The sequence below is a fragment of the Salvelinus alpinus genome, chromosome 34 (assembly GCF_045679555.1).
Source record: "Salvelinus alpinus chromosome 34, SLU_Salpinus.1, whole genome shotgun sequence".
In the NCBI taxonomy this organism is placed as follows: Eukaryota; Metazoa; Chordata; class Actinopteri; order Salmoniformes; family Salmonidae; genus Salvelinus; species Salvelinus alpinus.
This window is the reverse complement of record NC_092119.1, coordinates 26,487,689-26,504,933: the sequence shown is the minus strand read 5'-3', so window position 1 is coordinate 26,504,933 and position 17,245 is coordinate 26,487,689. Positions and strand designations below refer to the sequence as shown.

Here is a 17,245-nt window from a genome sequence, read left to right as displayed (position 1 = left end):
GAAAATCAAAAGAAACCAGCCAAGACCTCAGAAAATAAATTGTAGACCTCCACAAGTCTGGTTCATCCTTGGGAGCAATTTCCAAACGCCTGAAGGTACCACGTTCATCTGTAAAAACAATAGTATGCTAGTATAAACACCATGGGACCACGCAGCCGTCATACTGCTCAGGAAGGAGACACGTTCTGTCTCCTAGAGATTAACATACTTTGGTGCGAAAAGTGCAAATCAATCCCCGAACAACAGCAAAGGACCTTGTGAAGATGCTGGAGGAAACAGGTACAAAAGTATCTATATCCAGAGTAAAACGAGTCCTATATCGACATAACCTGGATGGCCGCTCAGCAAGGAAGAAGCCACTGCTCCAAAACCGCCATAAAAAAGCCAGACTACGGTTTGCAAATGCACATGGGGACAAAGATCGTACTTTTTGCAGAAATGTCCTCTGGTCTGATGAAACAAAAAATAATGACCATTGTTATGTTTGGAGGAAAAAGGGGGGGGGGCTTGCAAGCTGAAGAACACCATCTCAACCGTGAAGCATGGGGGTGGCAGCATCATGTTGTGGGGGTGCTTTGCTGCAGGAGGGACTGGTGCACTTCATAAAATAGATGGCATCATGAGGTAGGAAAATTATGTGGATATATTGAAGCAACATCTCAAGACATCAGTCAGGAAGTTAAAGCTTGGTTGCAAATGGGTCTACCAAATGGATAATGACCCCAAGCATACTTCCAAAGTTGTGGCAAAATGGCTTAAGGACAACACAGTCAAGGTATTGGAGTGGCCATCACAAAGCCCTGACCTCAATCCTATAGAAAATGTGTGTGGGCAGAACTGAAAAAGCGTGTGCGAGCAAGGAGACCTACAAACCTGACTCAGTTACACCAGCTCTGTCAGGAGGAATGGGCCAAAATTCACCCAACTTATTGTGGGAAGGTTGTGGAAGGCTACCTGAAACATTTGACCCAAGTTACACAATTTAAAGGCAATGCTGCCAAATACTAATTGAGTGTATGTAAACTTCTGACCCACTGGGAATGAGCTCAAATAAATCATTCTCTACTATTATTCTGACATTTGACATTCTTAAAATAAAGTGGTGATCCTAACTGACCTAAAACATGGAATTTTTCTAGGATTAAATGTCAGGAATTGTGAAAATCCGAGTTTAAATGTATTTGGCTAAGGTGTATGTAAACTTCCGACTTCAACTGTCTATATACTGTATACACACAGTACCAGTCAAAAGTCATTCAGGGATTTTTCTTTATTTTTAATATTTTCTACATTGTAAAATAAGGTTGAAGACATCAGTACTATGAAATAACACATATGGAACCAAAAAAGTGTTAAACAAATCAAAATATATTTTTGAATTTAGATTTTTCAAAGTTGGCACCATTTGCCTTGAGAGCTCTGCACACTTGGCATTCTGTCAACCAGCTTCACCTGGAATGCTTTTCCAAATGTCTTGAAGGAGTTCCCACGTATGCTGAGCACGTGTTGGCTGCTTTTCTTTCACTCTGCATTCCAACTCATCCCAAACCATCTCAATTGGGTTGAGGTCGGGTGATTGTGGAGGCCAGGTCATCTGATGCAGCACCATCACTCTCCTTCTTGGTCAAATAGCCCTTACAGAGCCTGGAGGTAGGTTGGGTCATTGTCCGGTTGAAAAACAAATGAGAGTCCCACTAAGCTCAAACCAGATGGGATGGTGTATCGCTGCAGAATGCTGTGGTAGCCATGCTGTTAAGTGTGCCTTGAATTCTAAATAAATCAGACAGTGTCACCAGCGAAGCACCATCACACCTCCTCAATGCTTCACGGTGGGAACCACACATGCAGAGATCATCCGTTCACCTACTCTGCGTCTCACAAAGACATGGCGGTTGGTACCAAAAATCTAAAATTTGACCTCATCAGACCAAAGGACAGATTTCAACTGGTCTAATGTCCATTGTTTGTGTTTCTTGGCCCAAGCAAGTCTCTTCTTCTTATTCGTGTCCTTTAGTAGGGGTGTCTTTGCAGAAATTCGACCATGAAGGCCTGATTCACACAGTCTCCTCTGAACCGTTGTTGTTGATGTCTGTTGAACTCTGTGAAGCATTTATTTGGGCTGCAATTTCTGAGGCTGGTAACTCTAATAAACTTAACCTCTGCAGCAGAGGTAACTCTGGGTCTTCCTTTCCTGTGGCGGTCCTCATGAGAGCCAGTTTCATCGTAGCGCTTAATGGTTTTTGCGACTGCATTTGAAGACACTTTCAAAGATCTTGACATTTTCGTATTGACTGACCATGTCTTAAAGTAATGATGGACTGTTGTTTCTCTTTGTTTATTTGAGTTGTTCTTGCCCTAATATGGACTTGGTCTTTTACCAAATAGAGCTATCTTCTGTATACCTCCCCTACCTTGTCACAACACAACTGATTGGCTCAAACTCATTAAGAAGGAGAGAAATTCCACAAATTAACTTTTAACAAGGCACACCTGTTAATTGAAATGCATTCCAGGTGACTACCTCATGAAGCTGGTTGAGAGAATGCCAAGAGTGTGCAAAGCTGCCATCAAGGCAAAGGGTGGCTACTTTGAACAATCTCAAATATGAAATGTATTTTGATTTAACCTTTTTTTCCCCTGCATGATTCTGTAGGTATTATTTCATAGTTTTGATGTCTTCACTATTATTCAACAATGTAGTAGATGGTAAAATAATACAAATAAAAATATTTTAATGAGTAGGTGTGTCCAAACTTTTGACTTGTACTGTATAAATCGACCTGCGGGACGTATTGATCCTGTTCTGTGTCCGGATCCAGACTGCGGTCTGTCTGAGTATGGCAGATTTTATAGACTGTGTGTGTTTTTGTGTGTTACTGTGTGTGTCTGTTCATCCATGGTGTACCCTAAAGTCATAGCCCGTCATCTTATGTTGTAGGTGGTGAAACAAGGCCTCTCTGCCAGCTCTCTACTTGACAGAGGCCTTTCGTTGATGGGAGACACAAACAAGTATTTAGAATTTATTTTGCTTAACTTGGATCTCTATGGTCTGCTCGACATGTGTTTCACACACACATCTGTAACTGCATCTCTCGCTTTGTGACTATAGCCAACCCTACACGCCTCTGGATAAGAAGGCTATGGAGAACACAGACGACACCACCACTGACGACTGGACCATGGAGCAGCCCCTCTCCCAGACCAGAACTACCGCCATCGTGGAGGTGAAGGGGGCCATCAATGTGGTGCTCACCCCTCTGGTGGCTGAAGCTCTGGACAGGTAACAGCTACTGGGTTAATACTCAATTCTGGTATGCCATAGCCACCGAAGGCTTTTGTGGAAATACCATTATATGTAATGTTATAGAACAGCTCCTCATAGAAAATACTGACCATATTAGCTTTCCATCTGCAATCAGTGTCTCCCCACTGCAACTGTGCCCAACCACTCTCCTTGGCATATTGCAGGAATAGTATATTACTCAAGTCAGTGACAATGTATGGGATGTTCTTTCAGGTACATTGAGTCCATGGTCCACTACGTCAGTGTCCGTCACCCTGCAGCCATTCTGGATGACCTGCATGGGAAGGTCCTCAATGAAGCCTATCAGATCAGCAAGTCCACAGTAACTGAATCCGTAGGTGAACCTCACCAATCGGCAAATCTGTCCAGAAGTAGCGCTATAAAGAGAATAGAGGGCGATTTTAGATTAACCCTAAGTTTGTCCTGTTTTGAATTTTTTTTCCCCCACTATAGAGCTCAGCCAAGCAGGAGAACAAGCTATCAAAGACGGAGGGTACCACAGGCTCCCTCAACACGCCCCATGGCCAAACGGACCTGACGGTCAAACCAGACAACGTGAAGATCAAGGGCCTGCAAGCTAATGTGTCAATTCCCAAGGTAGGAATTGTGCCATGGAATTGTGTCATTGTGCCAAGAAAATTGTATTGGGCTTAAACAGATTTCGCACTAATTTGAAGTGAACTTATCAGGAGTCCTGAGTTGCATTTCAAAAGTCCAACACATCTTTGTCTCTGACTGTACAGGTGAACCTGTGTCTGCTCCAGGCCTCGGTAGAAGAGTGTTCTCCCTCCAACTCCAGTAAGAGCCACATCACACACGTCTCCCTGGTTGCTCTGTGCTTCGACAGGATCGCCACACAGTTTCGCATGAACAGGTAACCTCACTTCCACCAGCCTGCACGGGTCTCCTTACAACAAACACACACACACAGTTACACCGCACCTGCGGGTGGCAGGTAGTCGTCATGGGTCCGTAACTGAAAGGTTGCTAGTTCGAATCCCTTAGCTGAAAAATCTCTGTGCCCTTAAGCAAGGTACTTGAACCTAATTATAAACTAGGTGGTTCGATCCCTGAATGCAGATTGGCTGACAGCCATGGTATATCAGACCGTATACCACAGGTATGATGAATAATTTATTTTTACTGCTCTAATTACGTTGGTAACCAATTTATAATAGCAATAAGGCACCTCGGGGGTTTGTGATATATGGCCAATATACCACGGCTAAGGCCTGTGTCCAGACACTCCGCATTGCGTCCTGCCTAAGAACAGCCCATAGCCGTGGTATATTGGCCATATACCACACCCCCTCGGCTTTATTGCTTAATTGCTCCAGGGTTGCTGTTGATAATGGCAGACCCTGGCCGTCACCCCACTCCGATGGTGTCTTAGGGGGAGTTGGGATATTTTTTTTAAAACTATGAAATAGGACAAATAAAAGCACCCACCAAATTATTATTATTACACATGCGTACCCTACTGTCTGTCTTCATAGGGGAATAGTGGAGGAGACACCCAACACAGCAGAGAATGGCCGTCCCTCCGTCAACTTGGAAAAGTACGCATCGGCCACCAAGATGCAGCCGCAGTCCTCAGGCTCATTGCGCTCCAACGCTGGCATCGAGAAGGGCAAGGAGATCGCTGCCAAGCTTAACATCCACCGCATCCACAGCCAACTACGAGGCCTGGATTCCACAGGTAAGAATTTGCTATTTTAAATGTTATGCTCTACAGCTTCTTCTTTTTTTCTTTCTACATGTGCTAGGCTGGAACACCATCCTTCACACCCAGCAGGCTGTCCATGACTGGAGTTGGAGACCCCTGCCCTAATAAAATATTACGTGTTAGACAGTTGTGAACAGAACTTTCATATTTTCTCCTTTTTCCTGTCCTGTGGTTTAGACATAGGAACATGTGCAATCACGGCCATCCCCTTTGAGAAGTCCAAAGTGCTGTTCAGCCTGGAGGAAATGGATGAGTTTTCCCTGGTGGATGAGACAGAGAACCAGGTGGCTGCAGACCTGGCCCGGACCGGCGCATCCTTGGAGAAGTGGGGCTGGATCATGTTTGAGTGCGGCATTGAGAACCTCACTGTCAAAGGTAATGTGTCATTGCCAAATATATGTACACTTGCCTACATACAATACCCCATAATGTCAGTGGAATTATGTTTTTAGAAATGTTTACAAATGTATAAATAATTAAAAGCTAAAAGTATTCAACCCCTTTGTTATGTCAAGCCTAAATAAGTTCAGGAGTAAAATGGTGCTTAACCCTTTGAGCATGTTGAAGTTCTTAGTTACACTTTGGATGGTGTATCAATACAGACAGTCACTACAAAGATACAGGCGTCCGTCCTAACTCAGTTGCCAGAGAGGAAGGAAACCGCTTCCGGGATTACACCATGAGGACAGTGGTGGCTTTAAAACAGTTAGAGTTGAAAGGCTGTGATGGCTCAACAACATTGTAGTTACTCCACAATACTAACCTAATTAACAGAGTGAAAAGAAGGAAGCCTGTACAGAATAAAAGTATTCCAAAACATGCATCCTGTTTGCAACAAGGCACTAAAGTAGTACTCAATACAAACTCTTATGTTTGGGGCAAATACAACACATTACTGAGATCCACTCTTCATTATTTTCAAGCATAGTGCTGACTGCATCATGCTAACAAGAAGACAGTGAATGTTCCTGAGTGGCCGAGTTACAGTTCTGACCTAAATCTACTTGAAAATCAATGGCAAGACCTGAATGGTTGTCTGGAACTGATCCACAACCAATTTGACAGAGCTTGAAGACTTTTGAAAATAATAATGAGAAGATGTTGCACAATCCAGCTGTAATCGCTGGCAAAGGTGCTTCTACAAAGTATTGACTCAGGGGTGTGAATACTTATGTAAATGGGTTATTTCTGTATTTCATTTTCAATAAATTTGCAAACATTTCTACAAACATGTTTTCACATTGTCATTTTGGGGTATTGTGTGTAGATGGGTGAGAAATGTTTTTTTTATTCAGGCTGTAACACAACAAAATGTGAATTAAGTCAAAGGGTATGAATACTTTCTGAAGGCACTGTATATAGACATTGGCATTTAGATTCACTTTGAATAAACTGAATTTAATTTTAATGTATTAAATTAATGTTATTAACCCCGTCACTGAACACTGTTGCCTGATTTGTGTGCCTGTCTTTGTGCAGGTGGGCGTCAGTCGGGTGCAGTGCTGTACAGTGCGTTTGGCATCATGGGACAGTCTGGTACGGGCGTGAAGACTGGCATGTCCAAATCTAATGGCTCATCGTGTTCTCAGACTGGCAGCGGCTACAGCACCGATGTATCTGATGACAATCTGCCTAACGACGTGACAAGACCCAACTCTGATGCCAACAGAAACTCAGACTCTGACGATCAGGTAACTCATCACTGTCCGTCACTTTGAACTGTTGTACAAGTACTTGATACAACCTCGTTGCAGTAACAGAAAGCGTTCACAAAAAAAATAGACTTGCTTCTCTTTCTTGCTCCCGTTCTCTCATTGGCTTATGCTGTGTGGATTGCTCTTGCAGGATGAAGGGGTGGAGTCTGACGACCTGAAGAAGGACCTCCTCCTCATGCCCCCGCCCCCTGACTCCAGCAGCATGAAGCTCACCATCAAGGAGATTTGGTTCAGCTTCGCTGCCCCCACCAACGTACGCTCCCCCTCACAGGCCATCTCCAGGCAGCTGAATCTCCTAAGCACAGCGACGCCAGCGATTGGCGCCTGGTTGGTCCCCATCGACCAGCTCAAGTCTTCTCTGCGTAAGCTTGACATGGAGGGCACTTTGAGAGTGTGTGCTGTCATGGGCTGCATCATGACTGAAGCCTTGGAGGTCAGTACTGCACAGATTGAGGGTTCCAATGCCCTTTCCACGTATTGTATATACTGTATGGTGATTGTGTATATTCCTCTGGCTATATTTTGTCTGTATATTTTGTCTATTGCTGTCAGCACCATTTCACCAGGTCAAATGGAGGGTACATGTAAATGTCCTTGGCAAATAACGGTGATTCTTATTCTATATGAGACACATTTCCTTTTCTTTCCCTTGTTCTGTACAGAAAAAGAGTATCCACATCCCCTTTCGGAGCAAGTACAACAGGGTGACCAAGCGAGCACGCTACCTTCACGAGAACCCCTCCTGTCTGCTGTGTAACATCCTGCATCGCTACCTACAGCAGGCTAACTACTCTGTGATAGAGGAGGCCACCATGGTGAGACGTGTGTGTGTGTGTGTTTAGAGGCTTGAGAACTTCAGTCTGGACCATGATTGACTGAATCATGTATGCTAGTGCTGGGCTGGAAATAGTTCTTATGGATCTACCTTAAGTTACCTCCTAATTAACCATTAAACCCATCTGATCTTGTCCTCACTAGAATGACGGGCTGCCTGCCCTGGTGACCCTGAAGAAGGGGCTGGTGGCTCTGGCCCGGCAGTGGATGAAGTTTATTGTGGTGACCCAGGGCTTCAAGGCCATCGGCCTGATGAGGCCCAACCAGCTGCCCAAACCCAAGGAGACCCCCCAGCAGCAGACCTTCCAGGACCAGAGCCAGGGCCTGGACAACGGAGCTGCGCTGCAGAGTGACACTAGTGCTGACGGGGCTGAGTTTGAGTTTGACGCAGGTAAGAACGTATGTTTTTTACGGACGATGACATTTCTGGTAAATGAATACATGACAGATATACTTTTTTTGAACCAATTGTACTGAAAAGTCCCCCCACGTGTTAATGAATTTGATAATGATCATAATGATGGCAATAATGCATGCAGTATGTTGGTCCAATGGGTTGTAACTGCTGTCCAGCCACAGTGAGTGAACACACCATGCTGTTGGAGGGAGCATGCAGCCGCCCCCTGCCCACAGGAGACAAATCTGGACCAGTTAGTGGGGTGGAGATCATGAGGAAGCTCTCCAAGTCCCACACACACAGTGAATCTGCCCTCAAAATAAAGGTAAAGGTATGTCTGTCTGCATTTTCTACTTTAACATTGTACCATTATAATTATATAATGTGTGGACAGGGGCGACAGGGCGGTACCACTTGCCATTAGTATACCATAGGAATGTATTTGTTTTCACAATAATGATATTGGTGTGTATTCTTCAGGGCTCCCACCCATACCAGTCCCTCAGCTACACCAGCGGGGACACAGCGGCTGACTCTCCTGCCCATGTGAGTCGCGTGGGCATGACTGCCAAGGACAGTCCCCGTAAGGAGAGTCTGCTGAGCTACCTGACAGGCAGCTTCCCCAGCCTGCACAACCTGCTGGAGGGCACGCCCCAGAGGAATGAAACCACCACCAAGAGCACAGGTACGCTCACATTATCCTGCTTCTGACTTGGTTTGGGTTCCAATTCCATACCCTCATTCCCGAAAGTGTGAACATTCTCCTAAAGCATGGGTTATAGGGAATTTCCACCGTATTTCTATAGTACTTTGATTCCTTTTCAAGCTATCATGATAGAGAATTGGTATATAATTGGACTGCAACATGACATTATGTTTGCTCCCCCCTTTAGGTAACAGTGTGGGCCCAGATGTGGTGACGGAACACCCCCTGCTGTCTGAGCCCTCCTCCGTCAGCTTCTACAACTGGATGTCCAACGCTGTGGGCAACCGGGGCGGAGGGACCGCTGTACCCCAGGAGTCCCCGGTCAACTGCTCCCAGCACAATATCCTGCAGACAGGTAGGGGGAATGTTGTGAGAATCTTCTGTGAATGTTGGGGGAAATGTTGGTGACGTAACCAACCCTGAATGCTCACAGTAAAATAATTTCTTAAATAAGGTCACCATAAGTGTCTTTCTGTTGCTCCTCAGGCATCACCTGTAACCTCCACACCATCCCATCAGCGTCAGACTTCAACACGGTGCTGTCCAGCGACCAGAACACTCTTGATGGAACACAGTCTCAGCACTCTCAGCACAGCACCAGCCAAGATGACATAATGATGGCCGACATTGAGGAGGGCAACCAGTGTCCCGCCGCTGTTCAGCTAGCAGACGCCCAGGTAACCGAGTGAGTGAGTGAGTGAGTGAGTGAGTGAGTGAGTGAGTTATAATTCTGATGATTCTCTCTCCCCTCCCTCACAACACACAGGTTGTGTTCAAGCCTCTGCTGAGTCACACAGGGATCCAGGCCCAGGACACCACTCCTCTCAGCTACAAGATGTACTTTGGGGAGCACCTCTCCTTCTCTGGCACCTTGGAGTGTCTCAGAGCAGACATTGTGGACTCTGACACATCCAAAGAGCGGAAAAATAAACGGTTGAAAAGGTAAATAAACCAAGTATCTAAAATATATCATGTTTAGCGAGTCCCAATAGTCTTAAAGGTGCAATCTCTAAGACTGGGTTCCCCAGCTGGTGGCCCTCGGGATGAATTTGGCCCAGAGGTGGTTTTATTTTGCCCCCAAGTTTTCTGAGCAAAACAAAAAATATACAGTGCATTCGTTTTCAAACCCCTTGACTTTTTCCACATTTTGTTACGTTACAGCCTTATTCTAAAATCCATATCAATCTACACACAGTACCCCATATTGACAAATATTACAATTTTTATACAGAGGTACCTTATTTACATAAGTATTCAGACCCTTTGCAATGAGACTTGAAATTGAGCTCAAGTGCATCCTGTTTCCAATGATCATCATTGAAATGTTTCTACAACTTGATTGGAGTCCACCTGTGGTAAATTCAAATGATTGGACATGATTTAGAAATGTACACACCTGTCTAGATTAAGGTCTTAGAGTTGACATTCCATGTCAGAGCAAAAACTAATCCATGAGGTTGAAGGAATTGTCCGTAGATCTCAGAGACTGGATTGTGTCAAGCAACAGATCTGGGGAATGGTACCAAAAAAGTTCTGCAGCATTGAAGGTCCCCAAGAATACAGTGGCCTCCATCATTCTTAAATGGACATTTGGAACTACCAAGACTCTTCCTAGAGCTGGCCGCCCAGCAAAACTGAGCAACTGGGGGAGAAGCGCCCTGGTCAGTGAGGTGACCAAGAACCCGATGGTCACTCTGACAGAGCTTCAGAGTTCCTTCCAGAAGGACAACCACCTCTGCAGCACTCCACCAATCAGGCCTTTATGGTAGAGTGGCCAGACGGAAGCCACTCCTCAGTAAAATGCACATGACAGCCCGCTTTGAGTTTGCCAAAAGGCACCTAAAGGACTCTCAGACCATGAGAAACAAGATTCTCTGGTCTGATGAAACCAAGATTGAACTATTTGTCCTTAATGCCAAGCATCACATCTGGAGGAAACCTGGCACCAATCCCTACGGTGAAGCGTGGTGGTGGCAGCATGCTGTGTGTAAGTTTTTCAGCGGCAAGGACCGGATGACTAGTCAGGATCGTGTGAAAGATGATCGGAGTAAAGTACAGACCTGCTACAGAGCGCTCAGGACCTTAGACTGGGTCAAAGGTTCACATTCCAACAGGATAGCAACCCTAAGCACACAGCCAAGAAAACGAAAGAGGGGCTTCGGGACAAGTCTCAATGTCCTTGAGTGGCCCGGACTTGAACACGATCAAACATCTCTGGAGTGACCTGAAAATAGCTGTGCAGCGATGCTCCCCATCCAACCTGACAGAGCTTGACAGGATATGCAGAGAAGAATGGGAGAAACTCCAAATACAGGTTTGCCAAGCTTATAGCATCATACCCAAGAAGACTCAAGGCTGTTATCGCTGCCAAGGTGCTTCAACAAAGTACTGAGTGAAGGGTCTGAATACTTATGTAAATGTGATATTTCCGGGGGGGTTTCTTTCTTTTTTTCGCATAGTAGAGAGACGTGATCGTATACAAATAATTAATAATAATTTATTGGTTTTACGTAGTGCTTTTCTGCCAACTGAGCTTCTCAAGGCACTTTACATACTGTAGTAGGGGGAAACTCACTTCATCCACCATCAATGTGTAGCACCCACCTTATTGATGCACGGCGACCATTTTTGTGCCAGACCGCTCATCACATCAGCTATCAGGTGGAGAGATGAGGAGGGATCTATGCCAATTAGGGGGATGATTAGGTGGTCATGATGGAATGTGTCCAGGTTGGGAATTTAGCCATGACACCGGGGTGGACACCGGGGTGAACACCCCGACTCTTACAATAAGCCATGGGATTTTGAATGACCAGAGTCAGGACACCCGTTTTAACGTCTCATCCAAAAGACCGCACCCTACGCTGGGCAATGTCCCCATATGTAATCAATGATGTTTTGTAATGATTATGTTTTAGACAAATATTATATATTTTTGTGCTTATTGCGGTCAATTTGCAGTCTAAAATTTTTTTGGGGTGTGTTCCGACTCAAGAAAAACTTACCCGTGGCTGAATCTAGTTAATGATCCCTGCTCTAAGATGTCCTACCATGTAAAGGTAATCTTCTCTCTCCCTCCCTCCAGACAGGGCATGCCAAACCTCCCTCTGCTGGAGTTCAAGCCTGCCCTGCTGATCGAGACGTTCAGCCTGAACGCTGTGGTGATGGAGAAGTCTACCAGCACTGGCCCGCCTAACTCCACGGCTGCAGCTGCTCCCCTCGCCTTTCACGACCTGAATCGTCGCCACTACAACACCTTTCACTGCGACTTCACCATCGCCTGCCAGGCCATCAGCCAGCGCGTGGACATGGCCCTGGTGCGCCTCATCCACCAGTTCAGCACCATGGTGGACGACATCAAGGCCACACAGACAGACATCAAGCTCAGCCGCTACACCGCCGGCTCTGCCTCCCCCACACCCACCTTTAAAGTGCGGCCCTACCGCCACTTCCGCTCCTCTGACTTTAGCCGCAGCTCGCGAGGAAGCGTCAACGGAGCCGGGCGGAGTGGGGCTGGCAGCGGCGGGAACACTGCTCAGAAGAGCAAGCGGGGGGGGGGTGGAGGGGCGGGTCAACCGCCCAACGGCCCCCAGTCAGGACTGGACACGCTGGGCAGGAGGGAGCCCCGGGGACGCAACACGCTTGCTCGCTCGGAGCGCCGTACCTCCAAGGTACACCAACCAGTATGTATCTTTATTTCACAATAATCATATAGACTGTATATTTCTAAGTGACCTATCAAATGATGTGTGCTCTATTAGATACCGATTAAAACAAAGTCAATCAATCAATTGATCTCAAGGTGTCGCGGAAGGGCTCACGGGATGTGGCGGACCACATGACCATCCAGATGGACGACTCAGACTCCATCACAGTGTCAGAGCAGAGCGAGCCCTCTGCAGAGTGCTGGCAGAACATGTACAAGCTGCTCAACTTTTACTCCCTCATCTCCGACCCCACCGGTATCCTGGAGAAGAGCTCCCCTGAGAACTGCCTCTCGGGTAAGGCTCTCTCTCTCCTTCCACTTAGCCACTTCTAGCCCCTACCCCCTAGGCTCTTGTGTAGAAGTAGGAAAGCCTCACACTCATCGTTCGATCATTTGTGTGTGTGTGCGTTATGTGTGCTGTACAGATGGTGGCCGCAGCCCCTCGGAGCCCCTGTGCAGGGTGATGTTTGAGAACGAGCAGCAGGACCCCACCAACAAGCCTCCGGCTGGGCTCGGAGCGGGGGGGCGACGGCGTAGCTTGGTAAGCTGTGAGCCACAGCACGTCACCCTCATCGTGTTTGGCATCGGCATTGTGAACCGCACCCACCTGGAGGCAGACATTGGGGGCCTGACCATGGAGGCAGAGCTAAAGAAGATACACGGCAGCTTCACGCTTAAGGAGAAGATGAAGGGTGAGGCTCTTAGCTCTTGGGTTATGTCACTAGTTCAATACACCGCCTCTTTGTATTACATTATTCAGTGCCATATCTGGATTATAATTCCCAAATCTGTTTTTCAGACATACTGCACCAGAAGATGACAGAGACTTGTGCATCAGCCCACATAGGGGGAGTTAACATTGTGCTCCTGGAGGGTATAACCCCAGACATTCAGTAAGGACTGCTCCAATTTAAGTTGATAACTGTTTAATTTGTATTGTCACATTGAGGATTGAAGTTTGATACTGTGCATTAGGTTTGTTAATTAATTATAAGACCTAAAATACACTCTGTTTCTAGTTGGTTTACCTGTCATTTTGGTAACCAGTAAGATGAATTATGAACGTTTGAGTTTCCTACCTCACTGTGTCTGTAGCTATGTTTCGATTTAACTTGTCCAGTGATTTTGTGTCGACATTTAACATTTGTCTCGATATAGAAAATAGATGCGACAATTGGGTGCTTTTCCATTTAACTATCTTGGGTGTGTTCGTAAAGCCAATCTGGAGTGCCAGAGTGAGCTCAGAGTGCCCTCTGGGCTTTCGTAAATTCAGAGCGTTTTGCTCTGGGAGTGTTCAGAGCGCACACTGAACGCTCTGGCCGAGGAGTAGGGTTGATCCGAGCGTTCTAACCTCACAACGGCAGTCATGCACCCAAGCTAACTGGCTAACGTTGGCTAGCTTTCCCGCTACAAAAATGAGAGAACACCTCACTGACCATTTTACTCACCCTAACAGAGCTGGTTATCCAGAGCGTTGGTGACTGCAACTGATGCTGGTAACAATTTAATTACGCTGTTTTGTCAATGTTTACTGACCATATATGGCCATATTCAACGGGTGTTGAGCGTTCGTAAATTCGTCAGTTATTCTGCACTCTGGTACATTCAGACGAGACTGCTCTGAAATCGGAGTAGATAGCCAGAGCGAATTTACGAATGCACCCCTTGTGTCAATAAAAACAGCTGGATGTAATGACGTCAGACCAATCTGTTTCATGTCTCAAATAGCCCGCGAAAGAATGCAATAGAATAGATAGAATGCAATAATTGACTAATATATGACATTCTAATAATTCTCATGCCAACGTATCACCACTGTCTGTCCCATGGTGAAACTTGAAGTCCTGTAGATCTAAAATAATTGGATAGTGAAACTTGCCAGCCAACCAGAGAAGAAGCGAAGTTTCGTCAGGACAATCCCTATCCTGCAAAGAAACATATATTTTTTTTATAGTTGAACATTTTGATTTTGCCAGCAGAAAAAATGTAGAATTAAAGTGGCGCTTTATAGTTACGTGATCACGTGCCCAGCGTACCTTCAAAATTATTCGTCAAGAAGAAAAATCCACCCCAATCTAATGGATAAAAATATTGTCTGTTTTTAGAAATGTCTCATATCTGCCGTTTCCATTACACATGTCGCAGTGATTTTATTTTTTGTGACATTTGCGTTTGTCAAATAAATCTTGTTCAATGGAAACCTGCTTACTGATTGCATGTCAACCTACTGTGTGAGTAATTCCTACAGTTACTTCACTCTAAACAAATCCTAGAAATATTCAAAGGACTGCACATATTCGGCAGGCAACACTGGAAATACTTTTGGCAGTTGAAGAATGGTGAATAAGTATTCTAATCTAGTCTGTTGTCTCCATATATCTCTGCGTGAATGTTCTATCTCATTTGCTCTTTTTTTTTTTTTTTTTACTTCCCCTGGATTTCTCTTCCATCGTCTTGAATAGACTGGAGGATTTCCCTACATCTCCTACCAGCACTGCCAAACAAGAGTTTCTGTATGTGTTTATAACTACTGCACCTTGGCACATCATAACAATGCCACAGTACTGTAGTACTAAGTTTAGGACAGCTTTCATTTTATCTCGAGCCTGTGGTACCCCAGTGTTTTGTCAGTGTACAGCTCTAGTTATGTTATTCTCCCTCTTCATGTTAGTCTGATAATCACCCACTCCTTTTCTCCTCTGTTTCTGTGTTCCTTCCTTTATGTGTATGGCGGGTAGATCATCTTTAAAGATCAGCCATATGACAGCGATTCCTCCTGTAATCGTGATCAATATTATTATTTTGTTTGTTTTTTGTTGATAATTTAGGCAATGTAATGCAAGGTCATATAGAACCCTGTAGTTCTTATGCCCCCATAACATGGTTGTTGTTGTGTGCCTGTTAATGTTAAGTGTGCTTGTTGTGTCTAACATGACCCAAACAAGCATTTTTGTACATTGTTGTTGTTCTATCGACGTTGTCCTTTGTTAACCTGTAGTCAAACAGTCATATTTGGAACGCTGACACTCTGCTCTACCATTCCAGAACAGTTGTGAAATGCAACATAGCGAAGTCCCAGGCCCTGTACAGCGCCCAGCGGGGCCTAAAGAACAATAACGCCGCTGTGTTCAAGGTGGGCGCCATCATGATCAACATCCCCCAGCACCCAGCCACGCTGCACAGCATGATGGTCCGCAGCTCCCACCAGCTCTCCAAGCAGATCTCCGACCTCATCCGCCAGCCATCCAGCGTGTGAGTCTCAGGGAGGAAATGGTTGGATTATTCATAAGTTGTATTATATATACTTTGAGTCCCATTGAAATCTATAGGTATCTCCTAGGGGAGCCCCGGCCATGAATTGGGGCTGAGTAGGCAGAACTGCTTGCTCAGTGTGGTCCTCACCAAAAGGATCCTGTATGAGAGGAAAGCACTTCAGTGAATCGTAACATTTAGAGAAGAAACCATAATTTCCTTTCCTCTGTATCTCCTTCATGGACTAAGCAATACTTGTCTTCTTCATTCCGAACTACGTTCTTTTCTCTGTAGGCCACCCTCCAACAGGGAGGACACTCCCACCCCTCAGCCCTCTGACAAGGCGTCCAGCATCAACCAGACTCCTGTGGAGGCCAACGAGTTCCCCCAGCTGCCGGAGGGGCTGGAGAAGAAGCCCATCGTCCTCAAGTTCAGTGCCATGATGGACGGCATCACCATAGGAGCGGCCCTGCTGCCCTCCCTCAAGGCTGAGTACAAGATGGGCCGCATGAAGAGCCACGGCATGACAGGTAGCGTAGCACCAAGCTTTAACCCCTGATTTAGGTAATGGGATATTGTATTTGTATTACTGTGTATGTACATGATGTTACTATTTGTGAAATGGCAATGTTTTCTTAATTTCCTCTGAGTTGATTGATAAAGTTATTGACTTCAATTGGACTTCCTCATCCTTGTTTGTTCTCTGTGCAGGAGCCCAGACAAGGTTCACGTTTGAGCTGCCCAACCACAAGCTATGTTTTCAGTCCAAGGTGTCTCCGGTGGACACCATGTCCGCCATGCCCCCCTCGGCCAGCCTCAACCTCCCGCCAGTCACCATGTCCGGAGAGTACATCATGGAGGACCACGAGGGCCACTCGGATTTCACAGACGACTTCCCAATCCCCATGAAGCAGGGAAACTACCTCCAGGGGAATTACCTGCGCTGTGTGGCTGAGGTGAGGCTGCCACAGTCAAGTAGAGTAGCTCCAGTATTCCTGACTATACTTTTTATACATACATACATACATACATACATACATACATACATACATACATACACTACCGTTCTGATTAAAGAAGCAATTAAACTGACCGCCTTTAGACTAGTTGTGTATCTGGAGCATCAGCATTTGTGGGTTCGATTACATGCTCAAAATGGCCAGAAACAAAGAACTTTCTTCTGAAACTCGTCAGTCTATTCTTGTTCTGAGAAATGAAGGCTATTCCATGCGAGAAATGGCCAAGAAGCTGAAGATCACGTACAACGCTGTGTACTACTCCCTTCACAGAACAGCTCAAACTGTCTCTAACCAGAATAGAAAGAGACGTGGGAGGCCCCGGTGCACAACTGAGTAAGAGGACAAGTACATTAGAGTTTCTAGTTTGAGAAACAGACGCCTCAAGTCCTCAACTGGCAGCTTCATTAAATAGTACCCGCAAACACCAGTCTCAAAGTCAACAGTGAAGAGGCGACTCCGGGATGCTGGCCTTCGAGGCAGAGTTCCTCTGTCCAGTCTGTTCTTTTGCCCATCTTGATCTTTTCTTTTTATTGGCAGGTCTGACATATGGCTTTTTCTGTGCAACTTTGTATGTTATACATACATA

The 17,245-nt window shown here is 45.7% G+C and overlaps 1 protein-coding gene across 20 annotated transcripts in view; it reads left to right on the top strand.

The window, feature by feature from the left end:
- Positions 1-17,245, top strand: part of kiaa1109 (KIAA1109 ortholog) — an 89,126-nt gene that overhangs the window by 40,489 nt on the left and 31,392 nt on the right. For 9 of the 20 annotated variants that reach the window (XM_071382624.1, XM_071382618.1, XM_071382627.1 and 6 more), the window contains exons 30-53: positions 2,939-3,009; positions 3,110-3,280; positions 3,518-3,638; positions 3,758-3,901; positions 4,048-4,178; positions 4,801-5,003; positions 5,208-5,405; positions 6,510-6,721; positions 6,876-7,178; positions 7,408-7,560; positions 7,724-7,970; positions 8,153-8,307; positions 8,457-8,661; positions 8,870-9,037; positions 9,169-9,359; positions 9,449-9,624; positions 11,768-12,365; positions 12,485-12,683; positions 12,814-13,080; positions 13,188-13,281; positions 14,851-14,901; positions 15,434-15,640; positions 15,935-16,170; positions 16,352-16,596. In XM_071382624.1, coding sequence (XP_071238725.1) covers positions 2,939-3,009; positions 3,110-3,280; positions 3,518-3,638; positions 3,758-3,901; positions 4,048-4,178; positions 4,801-5,003; positions 5,208-5,405; positions 6,510-6,721; positions 6,876-7,178; positions 7,408-7,560; positions 7,724-7,970; positions 8,153-8,307; positions 8,457-8,661; positions 8,870-9,037; positions 9,169-9,359; positions 9,449-9,624; positions 11,768-12,365; positions 12,485-12,683; positions 12,814-13,080; positions 13,188-13,281; positions 14,851-14,901; positions 15,434-15,640; positions 15,935-16,170; positions 16,352-16,596 — 4,746 coding nt within the window. The remainder of the gene's footprint in view (positions 1-2,938; positions 3,010-3,109; positions 3,281-3,517; positions 3,639-3,757; positions 3,902-4,047; positions 4,179-4,800; positions 5,004-5,207; positions 5,406-6,509; positions 6,722-6,875; positions 7,179-7,407; positions 7,561-7,723; positions 7,971-8,152; positions 8,308-8,456; positions 8,662-8,869; positions 9,038-9,168; positions 9,360-9,448; positions 9,625-11,767; positions 12,366-12,484; positions 12,684-12,813; positions 13,081-13,187; positions 13,282-14,850; positions 14,902-15,433; positions 15,641-15,934; positions 16,171-16,351; positions 16,597-17,245) is intronic. The other 11 variants (XM_071382631.1, XM_071382629.1, XM_071382625.1 and 8 more) reach the window with 4 other exon arrangements.